The sequence below is a fragment of the Herpailurus yagouaroundi genome, unplaced genomic scaffold, assembly GCF_014898765.1.
Source record: "Herpailurus yagouaroundi ecotype Mexico unplaced genomic scaffold, PumYag 140, whole genome shotgun sequence".
NCBI classification, from domain to species: domain Eukaryota; kingdom Metazoa; phylum Chordata; class Mammalia; order Carnivora; family Felidae; genus Herpailurus; species Herpailurus yagouaroundi.
Genome location: NW_024412395.1, coordinates 91597098 through 91611060, shown reverse-complemented (window position 1 = coordinate 91611060; position 13963 = coordinate 91597098). Strand labels below are relative to the sequence as shown.

The window sequence follows — 13963 nt, the reverse complement described above, 5'->3', positions numbered from 1 at the left end:
TAGAAACTTTGTAGAGTGTCGACACATCCAGACTAAGAGTGCCACAGATACTGTTCAGAGATTCTTATTAGCACTTAGTAAAAGTGGTTCTTGATTTGGGATTTTTTATGTTAATTATGGTTCCCAGTTATTCAACTTTTTGATAAGGAGCTAATTAGATGTTTTTGGCAAGTAATGTCCAACTGAGGAGCAGTTGCAAGGCTAGGGACTTGACATCAACTAAAGGATTCTCAAGACTAATCCCAAGAGCTCAAAGATAAAATCAAGTTCTAAAAGAGAAGAATATATTTTAAACTCCTCCTTCTCTGATAAGTAGAGTCTATAAATAGAACTTTTATTAAATAAATTATAATAATTAATAAATAATAATTTTATTACCATTAAATAATTTATGTATAAATTAAATAATTATAATTATAATTTTTATTAAAAACCATGTGGCATCAGGATAAGAGTATAGGTCCCAGCTTCCACCAGCATCTTACCAAGGCAAATAACTTTTCCCTTTAAATCACTAAGCCAGTCCCAATAACCTATGAAATTTTAAAGCAAGATATTGCTTTTAGACACATCTACAAAGTATTGATCCATAAGAAATTTTAAATTACAACCAAGGGTTTTGATTATGATTCAAAGATATATCAATAGCCACTATAGAAATAATCAATGTCTCCCTTATTTGCCATTATATTTCCACTACCTCAGCTTCAAAATTGGTATATAATTTTTGTTTTTCATGATGCAAGTAAGTTCTTCACATTGATGGTAAATTTAAAATATAAAAAAAATTGGCATCAATTTGGAGCAATTTTGACCTGTTATATCAGTGTCTACCAGGCATCACTGGAAGACAGTATGTGGATATCAGGATCATGGAGAAAAGTCATCATCAGAATGTCTAAAGTCATTCTAAGTAGGGCTGAATCTATTGGGAATCAGTTTTTTAATTATAGTTTTTAAAAACACTCTGAATGACTAATACATGGAGATTAAAGTACACCCTACAAAAGAATGAATGGGTCAACCAGGAAATTAAAGAAGTAATTAAAAAATATATGGAAACAAATTAAAATGAAAACACAACAGTATAAACCCTTTGAGATGCAGCAAAAGCAGTCCTAAGAGGAAAATACATTACAAGAAAGGTCCCAAATACACAACCTAACCTTACACCTAACGGAGCTTGAAAAGCAGCAGCAAAGAAAGCCCAAAGCCAGCAGAAGAAGAGAAATAATAAAGATTAAAGCAGAAATAAACAATATAGAATCCCAAAAAACAGAATAACAGATGAATGAATCTAAGAGTTGTTTTCAAAGAGTAAACAGTCTAACCAGACTTCTCAAAATTAAAAGAGAGAGAACCCAATAGATAAAATCATGAAGGAAAGAGGAGATATCACAAACATCAATACAAAAATACAAACAATTATTCGAGAATACTATTAAAAATCATATGCCAACAAGCTGGACAATCTGGAAGAAATGGACAAATTCCCAGACACTCACACACTACCAAAACTCAAATGTGAAGAAATAGAAAATTTGAACAGACCCATAACCAGCAAAGAAATTGAATCAGTTATCAAAAATCTCCCAACAAATAAGAGTCACATAGCTTCCAGGGGAATTCTACCAGACATTTAAAGGACAGTCAATACCTATTCTTCTCAAAGTGTTCCAAAAAATAGAAATGGAAGAAAAGATTCCAGACTCATTCTATGAAGCCAGCATTACCTTGATTTCCAAAGCAGACAAAGACCCCACTAAAAAGGAGAACTACAGGTCAATATCCCCAATTAATATGGATGCAAAAATTCTCAACAAGATACTAGCAAATCTAATTCAACAGTACATTAAAAAAATTATTCACTATGATCAAGTGGGATTCATTCCTGGATACAGGGTTGGTTCAATCTTTGCAAATCAATCAACATGATAAATCACATTAATAGAAGAAAGGATAAGAACCATACGAACCTGTCAACATGCAGAAAAAGCATTTGACAAAATACAGCATCCTTTCTTAATACAAACGCCCAAGAAAGTCAGGATAGAAGGAACATACCTCAACATCACAAAAGCCACATATGAAAGGCCCACAGCTTATATCCTTAATGGAGAAAAACTCATAGCTTTCCCCCAGAGATCAGGAACATGATGGGGATGTCCACTCTAACGACTGTTGTTTAACATAACGTTGGAAGTCCTAGCCTCACCAATCACAACAAAATGAAATAAAAGGCATCCAAATTGGCAAAGAAGAAGTAAGTTTCACTCTTAGCAGATGACATGATACTTTGCATGGAAACCCCGAAAGACTCCACCAAAAAGCAGCCAGAGCTGATAAAGGAATTCAGCAAAGTCACAGGATACAAAATCAATGTAAAGAAATTGGTCTTATTTCTATACACCTATAATGAAGCAACAGAAAGAGATATCAGGGATCAATTCCATTTACAATCACATCAAAAACCATAAAGTACCTAGAAATAAACCTAACCAAAGATGTAAAAGATCTGTATGCTGAAAACTATAGAAAGCTTATGAAAGAAATTGAAGAAGACACAAAGAAATGGAAAAACATTCCATGCTCATGGATTGGAAGGATAAATATTGTTAAAATGTCAATACTACCCAAAGCAATCTACACATTCATTGTAATCCCAATCAAAATAGCACCAGCATTCATCACAGAGCTAGAACAAACAATCATAAAATTTGTATGGAACCACAAAAGGCCCCAAATAGCCAAAGTAATGTTGAAAAAGGAAACCAAAGCAGGAGGCATCACAATCCCAGACTTCAGCCTCTACTACAAAGTTGCAATCATCAAGACAGTATACTATTGGCACAAAAACAGACACATAGACCAATGGAACAGAATAGAGAACCCAGAAGTGGACCCACAAATATATGGCCAACTAATCTTTGACAAAGTAGGAAAGAATATCCAATGGAAAAAGATATTCTCTCTAGCAAATGATGCTGGGAGAACTGGACAGCAACATGCAGAGAATGAAACTGGACCACTTTCTTACAATGCACACAAAAATAAATTCAAAATGGATGAAAGACCTAAGTGTGAGACGAAACCATTAAAATCCTATAGAAGAAAACAAGCAGCAACCTCTTTGACCTCAGCCACAAAAACTTCTTATTTGACATGTCTCCAAAGGCTAAGGAAATAAAAGCAAAAATGAACTATTGGGACCTCATCAAGATAAAAAGCTTCTGCACAGCAAAGAAAACTATCTAAAATTAAAAGGCAACTGACAGAATGGGAGAAGGTATTTGCAAATGACATATCTGATAAAGGGAAGCTATTCCTGAAGCCAAGACTACACTGTATGTTAGCTGACTTGAAAATAAATAAATAAATAAATAAATAAATAAATAAATAAATAAATAAATAAATAAATTTGAATTTCAGGTTAAAAGTAAATTAATAAAAAAATAAAAAACACTCTGAATAATTAAAACATTAGAAAAAATATTATATTTTAGAACATACCACAATCATCTATTAGAATTCTCATCTAAGCCAAAGGTGATGAAGATTAAAATTAGACACTAGTGTTAAAATTTTAGTTATAGAAAATGAATTAGTCTTATAATCTACCATATAACATAGTACCTATAATTAAAAACACTGTATTGCATATTTAAAATTGTACTAAGAGGCTAGGTTTTATATTAAGAACTCTTATGACTACTACAAATATTAATAATAATAATAATAACAAAATCAGTAATAATAATAATAATAATAAAAGAAGACAGGAAAAAGCTTTTGGAGGTGATGAATATGTTTACGTCAGGTATTGATGATTGTATATATTTCTTCATGGGTGTATACTTATCACCAGACTCATCAAGTTGTATACATTAAATATGTATAGCTTTTTCTATGTCAATCATACCTCAATTATTTTTTGATTCCAGTATACTATTATATATTTACTAAATCTGCATAATATAGAAACATAATAAGATTAAGAATTACATATGATTATTCCAGATAAGTAAATGGTGTCTATTTGAGAATTAAAACATATCTTAAATTGTCACTATTTTATATAGAAATAGATCCAAATTGTATTATTAGGAGCCATATTTTCTCATGCAGAGTATGCCAAACATTATTTAGCTGAATCTTTATATCTCAGGTGGGTTATGTTATTTATTCATTAATGTCCTATATTTGTCAGTCAGGAGACAAAACTTACACTTACCATTTTAACAGTAAGAATTTAATATATAAGATCGTTAACTATGTATAAAGTTGTTAACAGGGTAAATAAACGGAAAAAGAGCAGTGTTCCTCAGCTCAGAAAAGGGGCCATGGTGAACTGGGAACACAGACCTCTGAGAAGGGGGTGCCTGTCTGCAGGAGCTAATGTTTTTGATGACAGCATGATGCAGCTGTTTCTTCAAGCACTGGAAAAACTACCAACTGGATTTAGCTGCTGTGATAAGAACAAAGTGGTGTTGCAGAGGTGAGGTGTTGCTAGGGTGATGCTGACTAGAACTGCAAGTCCAGAAGAAGCCCATAGGAAGGAGACAGGGAGCAGAAAGTTCCCTTTTACCCCCTCAACCTTGCAGTCTCCTACAAGCACTTCCTATTGCCAAAGCCTAACAGAGGCTACTAGCAAAGCAAAAATGTAATCTGCAAAGTTCCAGGTGCAGCATCACAAAAAAACAGATATGGAAGCGTGAGTTTGGTGCTGAGAAAAAACAGCATAATTAATGGCACATGGCCTCAGAGGACAGTCAGCATATGCATAGGAAAGAGCATATCCTTTCAACAAATCCTCCCAGAAAACCTGTTGCCTTTTTGCAAGCACCTTATTTGCCCTCTCTTCTAAATATGTTACCTGTAATTCAAGAAAGGATGGAGAGAGTTTATTCAAGATACCCGTTTTACCCATAACCCTGAATCAATAGTGTCTACCTCTACAGTGAGTTAATTTTTCTCTTACAAAATAAAGTACAATGGCTCAGTGACAATTGTTTATGAAAATTTCTGGGAGTCATTATCACTTCTATTTGGAATCTGGGCACTGTTTCAATAATTAAAGTGATCAGAAGTTTGATTGATAGTTTATAATTCCTTAGGTAGCTGAAGCAGTCAGGATATTTGATAGTAGCTCTTTGGATCCTATTTTTATACCTAATAGGATATAATAATCAGACATAAATGCAGGGATGATAGGTATTTGACACCATAAACATAATAGATTTGTCTATCTTGAATTTAGATAAAAATATTAAACTTCTATATCCATACAGTATTGTATAGGACTTTTTATACATCAAATCACATTAGTTTTTGCAATATGTGAATTGACAAGAAGCATTTAATTTGGGAAAATATGTCAAAATTAAGCATAAAGCAAGTAATTATCTCTGTCATATTTATGTCTATTAAATTGATAATAAAGCAATCTTGTGAAGGGAGAACTAAAATTCTAACTCTTTAAAATAAGTGTTTCTCTTCTGCCTAAAACAAATGACCTTCCAATGAAACAATTCTAATCTTATTACATTGGCTTGATCTTTATACTTACATTTATAAAGGACTCGATATATCAACAATGATTAATAGAGTTAGAAATGGATTTCACAGAGATTATTTAAGTAACTTTCTACGATTTTACCAACAAGTTTTTTTTTTAATGTTTCTTGGTGGGAGCATTGAGAGAAGAGCATTATCCATGTATATTTACCAATGTAGAGGGTTAATAATGTTTAAAGTACTTCTTACCTATTAACATCCCAGATTTTACTAGTTGTATCCAATGAGGAAGAAGCCACAAAATCACCACAGGAGTGCCATGTGCAGGACCATACTGCATGGTTGTGTCCTTCAAAGGTCAAAATGCAATTGCCTTTAGACAGGTCCCATAATTTAACTGTAGTGTCACCACTTGAAGTAGCCAACTTGTTGCCACTATTTGCAAGAAGATAAAGAAGTAATTTGTTAAAAAGTCAACTCATAATTAATTTTTATGAATGGTTATATGCTATGAGTAATGTATGTGTGTGTGTGTGTGTGTGTGTGTTTGTGTGTTTGAGTTATTTCTGCTTAAAAGCATTAAAATGGCATACTAAATGCTTGAATTTTTTTTTATCTTGAGTCCACATAATTTGATACTAGTATTTTTTAGTAATGCAGGGTGATGAGAAAAACTGTTGTTCTATACTCTATAGATTAATTCTTCTATATTCTTCTAGATTAATTCATGAAATAAGTTTTGTGTGTATGTGTGTGTTTGTTTTTTGTTTGTTTGTTTTTAGTGTATTCAGTGTATTAGGTTTCAGGCTATGTGTTAGGTTCTGTGGATAATGTAACCTCAGAATGATGAAATTTTTAGACATAGGCTAAAATAATTTCAAAAACACAATACAAAACAATAAGTCAGCATTGCTTATGTTTAGATTAACTAAATGTTCCAAGAATACAATTTGGATGCTAAAGGAAGTGAATCAGGAATGACGAGATTTTGAGCTACATCTTGAGAGATGAAAAATTTTGAAATAAGTGGTTAAGGATGAACCATTAGATTTTCCATTTAGGTAATTAGTAGACGTTTGAAAAAGCAGTGACTTTAAAGCAGTAGACACAAATGCTAGTTTAAGACATGAGCGGATGTCAGTGATATAAGCAGAAACATCTATGATTTTTTGGTAAAATATCAGTTGCAAGAAAACTTCAATTCCATCATTTTCTTCACAGCCATCTGCATTGAATACTCTATGTGTTTTCTTAGTAACTTTTCTTCCCCTGAATATAATAAATTGCTTATCTGTACTCTTTTCCTGTGATTTTGATTGAGAACTGTTTCCTCTCTCTGTTTCTATGGCATCAAGCACTAGAACTGACCAATTGAAGTGCCCAGCAAATGCTTCCAAAATGAATAAATATATGAATGAATGAATGAGTCTGTGCTATAAAAGAATAAGAAAAGGTACTCAGGATTTCCAAGAGACGGAATGGCAAGATCAAGATGAGTATTTGCTCACTTGTTCTTATTTTTTTATGCTGAGAGAAATACATTTTTAAGTGCAGGGAGGAAACAACCACTGGAGAGGGAGTGGGGAGAGTTTAAAGGTGGGGAAGGAAAGGTAGGTACAGAGTGAAGAAGTTCTCATTAAAGTTATAAAAAGATATCTATTATTCTGATTAGCAGAATTTAAAAAAAAATACTCTATGACAGGTAGTCCTTCACTAATGGACAGATATTTAAAACTGTCTTTTTCTTGGGTGCCTGGGTAGCTCAGTCAGTGTAGTGTCCGACTTTGGCTCAGGCACAATCTCACAGTTTGTGGGTTTGAGCCCTACATCGGGCTCTGTGCTGACAGCTCGGAGCATGGAGCCTTCTTTGGGTTCTGTGTTTCCCTCTCTCTCTCTCTCTCTCTCTCTGCCCCTTCCCTACTCGCACTCTGTCTCGCTCTCCTTCAAAATAAATAAACATAAAAAAAATTTAAAATTTTTCTTTGCAGCTGTTGTTTATTTGTACATATATTTAGGATTCAAAATTTTGCTTTTTAATATTAAAGACTGAAAAATACATTTGTTTAAAAATATACAAGAAGGGGTGCCTGGCTGGCTCAGCCTAGAGAATATGCAACTCTTGATCTTGGGGTCGTGAGTTCAAGCCTCACACTGGGCTTAGAACTTACTTAAAAATATCCAAATAAAAATAACATAAAAAAGAATTTAACCATGCCTCTTTTTCAAATCTGTCCTTCTGATGGGCTAGCATACTATTTTGGACATAAGTCTTGCTTTAGGATAACAATTACTATAAAGTATTTCTGCCTGTGACTGAAAACTCAGGTAAGTTTTACATTCTTCTCTCTTGCTTTAAACTATGTGACAAAAGAAACAAAAATCACAATAGTAATAATTACAACTGGAATGAAGCAGTTGTAATCACCTTTACAAGTGCCATCATCTGATATTTAGGCTCCCAATTCACCAGTTTGAGACCCGTGTGGGCTCTGTGTTGACAGCTCAGAGCCTGGAGACTGCTTCGGATTCTGTGTCTCTCTCGCTCTCTGCCCCTCCCCCACTTGCACTCTGTCTCTCTTTCTCTCAAAAATAAACAAAATATATTTTTAAAATATGGATGATAAGTCTTGCTCGATATAACTTAAAATCTTGTTTTGAAAATCAAATAAGAGAATTCTTACAATAGCACATTTTCAATTCTGGGTGATATTCAAACCTGATATTGTTTTTAAAGATTGTCTTGTGATCTCCAGTTAAGTTTTTATGTGGAATTCATTACCCATATTTCCATAAATAGTGGAATGGAATCCAATTACTGCCATTACTCCATAGTCTCAGATACCCGTGTCTATCTGCTCAAGAGGACTATTTGAATTTGTAAAAGGACTATCAGTCACAATATTCTCACTATAGAATATGTATGCATTATTTTATGTAGCAGAATAACACATAACCAAATTATATTGAAATATTTTCTCATAGTTTTTATAGGTAAAAGATAAAAATTTTGGTTTCATTGAGCTCATAAAATGATTATTACAAGAAAAGCTCTAAATTTAGGATCTAGATTACTTGGAAAACATTAAGGCACATTTGATTTACATTTAATGTGCCCAGTTTGTGAGAGTCCCGCAAACTTAGAAGTAAAAGTTGAAACAAAAACGGCTGAGAATGTTCTCATCAAAGTTATTCTAAACCCTTAGCCTTTGATACAGAGCTGCTGGCTGCATTTAGTTGGTGAGTGAGGCCACTGTGACAGAGTAAAGAGAATGCCAGTCCACACAGAGAATGGTCTTTTTTGAAGTAAACAGCTCCCACGTCCAAGTGTTGTTCCCTTTGTTCCTGTATGATACACCCTTCTTTTGTGTAGAAATCTAGAATCAAGAATCATAAATAAAGTGAATTCAGAAGACAGCATTATGTGCAGATATTATGGACTTTAGCAAAAGCAGAGAGGCGACATTGAGTGTTCAGGAAAGACCAAGCCTTCCCTGCCTGGCTGTAAAACCACTGCCCTTACTGGGTTGGGTGTATTGCTTAGAGCTCCAGATACACCTTTGTCACTTGCTTCAGAAACTTCAATTGGATTTTCAGCTTAGTCTTTCAACTTTTACACAGGAATGGCAAGATGCTGGCAAGTGGACTCTTTTGTGCCTGGTATACAGTATTTATAAGACATACTATTTATATTGGCATGCATGAATGATGTGCATATTAAGGAAATATTGGCATGCATGAATGATGTACACATTAAGGAAAGAGATTTCCATTGTACATAGATCTGTGTTAATAGAATGGAATAGCCTACATAATTCAGGGTTGTGTATATGAACAAGTTTATGTAGAAAAGACATCTTGGTACAGAGGACAGAAAAATATAGAATTATAAAACTACTAGCATGTTACTAATTTACTAGCATGTAACTAATTTAATGTTTTTTAAAAAAAATTTAAATATTTTTATTTATTTTTGAGACAGAGAGAGACAGAGCATGAGCAGGGGAGGGGCAGAGAGAGAAGGAGACACAGAATCTGAAGCAGGCTCCAGGCTCTGAGCTGTCAGTACAGAGCCTGATACGGGGCTTGAACTCACAGACTGTGAGATCATGACCTGAGCTGAAGTCGGACGCTCAACCTACTGAGCCACCCAGGCGCCCCTCTTTTTATTTTGCTTTATCCTCTGTATTTATGTTATTGTTTAGGTTGCAGATGCAGAAGGATAGAAATTGGTAGGTTAGTTTACGAAACTTTATGTGGAGATGATGAATAACGCTGTCATCCTGGAAATAAGATAGAGATGCCCAGGAATGCCTTTAAACTTTTAAGTATCAATTAATATCTTTGGGATTATTTTATTATTTAATTTTCTTATTGTATCCAACATACTTCTGAGTATTCTCTAGTTGTCATTCATATGCATGCATGCATACATACATGCCTATGACACATTACAATTGAATATTCTTGAAAAACATAACCTGGATAATTATAATATTTTGATATATATCCATAGGTACTAAAATATAGTTCTCATTCTTTTAAAAATTATGTCTCTATGCATACCTTATGACTCTGACTGGAAAAAGTTGTTTTGAGAATATTAAATCTAATCTTTTTCAGCTATCTAAAAACCTTTACATTTGACACTTTATTTTCCTTTCTTTCTTTTGACCCAATGTTCTAGAAGACACAGGAGATTCATTTATTCATTTCACAGTCACATGCTTCAGACACTGTACTAGACAACTTAATCCATCATCTCTCTGTGCTTCTCAAACATACCAAGCATGTTCCCCTCAGGGTATCTGTACACCTTTCCTTTGACACTAAGATGTCATCTCCCATGGATATTCCCATGGCTCTCCATGACTTCAGTTGAAGACTTTTTCTTCAACTTCACCTTATCGTGGAGAGATTCTCTGACAATGCCAGTTAAAATACTGTATCACCCTAACTTTTTGTCTCTTGCTGTTACTCTTTATAGCACTTACTACCATTCATTAAATTATACATCACTTATTTATAGTCTCTCTCTCTCTGCCGGTGGGATGTAGCAGCTATGAAAGGAGGAAATTTTTTTTAAATTCACTCCTATATCTCTAATGCCTAGCTTCATACTTAGTACATAGGGAATCTCAATAAATAACTATTGAATTAATAAATTAATGCATGAAATACAATTATGAATATGACAAATTACCTAAAGTCCTATTCTAATGGATAATTTCTCAGGGCTTATAAATAAAAAAAAATAGGCAAATGGATCTTACATCCTATTATTGGATTTCTCATTTGAATATTTATTTTTCAAAAGTAGCTTTGTTGCATGACATGCTAAATTATTTCTTTCTGAATTCTGCCTGAGTTACTATATATACATAATTTCAGATTGTGTTGGAGTATATTATTATATAGGGTCAGGAAAATAGCATATCTCCCATTTACCTCATATCTTTTTTAGATGGATGCAGGACATAAATTCAGTGAATAAATAATTAGCTCACATAAAGTAAGTTGCAGAAACAATAGATCTTCTACCCCTAGTGAAAAGTCTAATTCATGGAGTATTTGGATTGCCACAATAGGGCATTTAATAAAGTCACGTTTGTATAACAATTTCCAAGCATTAGGTATGAATCATACCACTGGCCTCCTAACTGCTCTGCCCTTGTCCATCTACAATCTTTTTTCAATACAGAAACCTACAGGATCCCATTTATGCTCCTCTTCTGTGAAAAACTGTGCAATGGTTTCTCATCTCCCAGAGTAAAAGCTAAAATCCTAAAATGAATATGACCCTCCATGACCCACCTACCACCCACCTAGTTACCACTTTGATTTTTCCTTCTACTACTCTTCCTCTCTCTCCTCCCACTGCACAAGGCTTTTGCACATGCTGTTCTTCCTTCCAGGAATGTCCTTTCCCAGAAAACCAATGACTGGTTCTCTCTGTTTCTTCAGGCCTTTACAGCAAGACACATCAAGGAGACTTATCTGAACAGCAGTCTCACTTCTGACATTAAACTCCTTTCCTATTTTTTTCCGATAGTACTATCACTGTTAACTCACTATATGTTTTACTGATTTCTCTTGTTTATTATCTACTCTCCCCAGGTCTTCAGTTTTGTGGGCCTCTGCTTCACCTAGTTCTTTACTGCTCAGTATATCCAGAGAGTGAATGCCTTGTGTTAGATTCCACACCCTGCCTGAATCTAGTTTTTAGAAAAATATATTATTTACTAACAGCCTCAATCCTACCATTTTTCAGAGTTTAAAATTACCATCTCTCTGGGCCTAAAAATGTGAAGACCCAGCTATTACCCCTCTTCTCAAAACATTCCAGAAGATTCCTCATTTTCATTCAGACCAAGACTCAGGCCTCTTTCTCAAAACACCAGAAGCAAGAGCTTGCCATTTCTAAACTCCCTGTTTCTGGTCCTGTGTTCACATGGTCCATGGAACAGGGAAGCCACTCTTTATTAAGAATGATATTTTTGCCATGTGAAGCAGGCCTTCTCTACATTCAAACTTGGCCTGCATGTCACTGAGTCTGCATACACACTTAAGAAATTTCTACAACCCAACTTGTTTTCTAGTGCTTGGGTCTCCCCAACCAGTTCTATGCTATAATTAATTATTGAGTTTTTAAAGCTCATTAACTTATTTAGTTCCTCCTGATTGTCCACTGTTTACCAGAGATGCAAAAGATATGAAAGATGAGAAGTACATATTCCTCAAATTATTTACATTTTTTCTTTAAAAAATTATTAATGCTTTATTTTTGAGAGAGAGAGAGACAGAGTGTGAGTGGGGCAAGGGCAGAGAGTGAGGGAGACACAGATCAGAAGCAGGCTCCAGGCTCTGAGCTGTGAGCCCAGAGTCTGATGTGGGGATCAAACTTGTGAACTACAAATTCATGACCTGAGCTGAAATCAGATGCTTAACCGACTGAGTCACCCAGGCACCCCCATCAATATTTTAATAGATGACATACAGGATATAGTGATAGCACAGGAAGGATATAATACGTTTTCTAGTCTTGGATGATGGTCAAGAGGCTTTAAAAAGTGAACACACCTGAACAAAATCTTTATGTATAAGAAAGTGTTCACAACGTGAAAGTAGGAAAGGAAAAAGGCTGAGTGTTCAGCATGTGGCAACTGTGGCATAATCAGAGATTTTTAAGTATTTTGCATCCAAGAAGAAAAGAGTAATGGAAAAATTAATCTAAATAGATAAACAACAGTCAAATAATAAAAGACCTTTCCTGCAGTCCTAAAGTATATTTATCTATACACTTTATATGGCTATGAGGAGAGATTAAAGGGTTTTAAAAGGAGTTAGAAAGGTAGTCAGATATTAATTTTAGGATGTTAACACTGGGAATATAACAAAGACCAGATATTTTAAGGAAGAGCAGAAAATACATTTGAGAATTGACAGTAATTTGTATTATAGGCTTGCACTTCATTACTGGATTTAGTTATTTTGAGATCTATGCTTTGTATAATCACAGTCATTCCCAGGTTTTGGTAAAGGATTCTCAAGTGAAGTGTCAGTCTCACACCTATCTGTTCCACTAGGCTGAAGAATTTTTTCCAAGTCTAAGGTGGTACTGAGAGGGGGCATGCCATTTTTCAGCAGAAAGCTCTGCTCTCATGAGACTGCTTCTTTACTTTGTTTTGATCTCTGATCTAACTTAGTCCTGGACTGCAGAATTTTTCACTATACTCATTTCAGGCTTTCAGGAGTACATGGTAACCCAAATATGTGTGTGTGACACTGAGTTCAAGTCTTAGGAGGACTGATTTGACAAAATATTTAAGGTCAACAGAGACAGGATGCATATTTCATCACCTGAAGCCAATGTACTGCCTGAAAGCCTTACAATGGATTGGAACAAGATATTTCTAGGGTTCCAGAAGAAGCATTGCCTCTGTTTCTGGTATAAAATAAGATGTTTTCCATAATTGGAAATATTATAATGACAATTAGGATACATTTAAAACTAGCTTATAAAGTGAATTCATGTATCACAGAATTCTAGAATCTCAAGGCTGGGAGAGCACTCAAATCCATGTAATCTAATCACACTTCCCTTGTTTAATTATTTCTACTGATATTCTATCATTTTAATGCCCAGCCTCTATTTAAAACTTATAATAACAGGAAATGCAGTTCTTTGGGTTTTAAGTAGCTCTGTTATACAGTTTTCCTTTTATTGAGCTTATTTTCTTCTATAAAAAAAAAACTTCTCATTAAAGTCAATTATAATCCTCAGCATCATTCCAAATTCAAAGAATCTCTCTTTCACTCCATAGCCTTTAGAGTAGAGGAGGAAATCTATCATGTTCTAGAAATGACACTCCATTCATCTCCTTTCTTTCTTTATCACCCAAATATTATTTTCCATGCTACTTCCACTTTAGAGGTACACAGATATCTTAGT

The 13963-nt window shown here is 34.3% G+C and overlaps 1 protein-coding gene across 2 annotated transcripts in view; it reads right to left on the bottom strand.

The window, feature by feature from the left end:
• The window catches only part of SPAG16 (sperm associated antigen 16), a 1036541-nt gene that overhangs the window by 474311 nt on the left and 548267 nt on the right, over positions 1–13963 (bottom strand). For both annotated transcript variants that reach the window (XM_040476151.1, XM_040476150.1), the window contains one exon: positions 5764–5949. In XM_040476151.1, coding sequence (XP_040332085.1) covers positions 5764–5949 — 186 coding nt within the window. The remainder of the gene's footprint in view (positions 1–5763; positions 5950–13963) is intronic.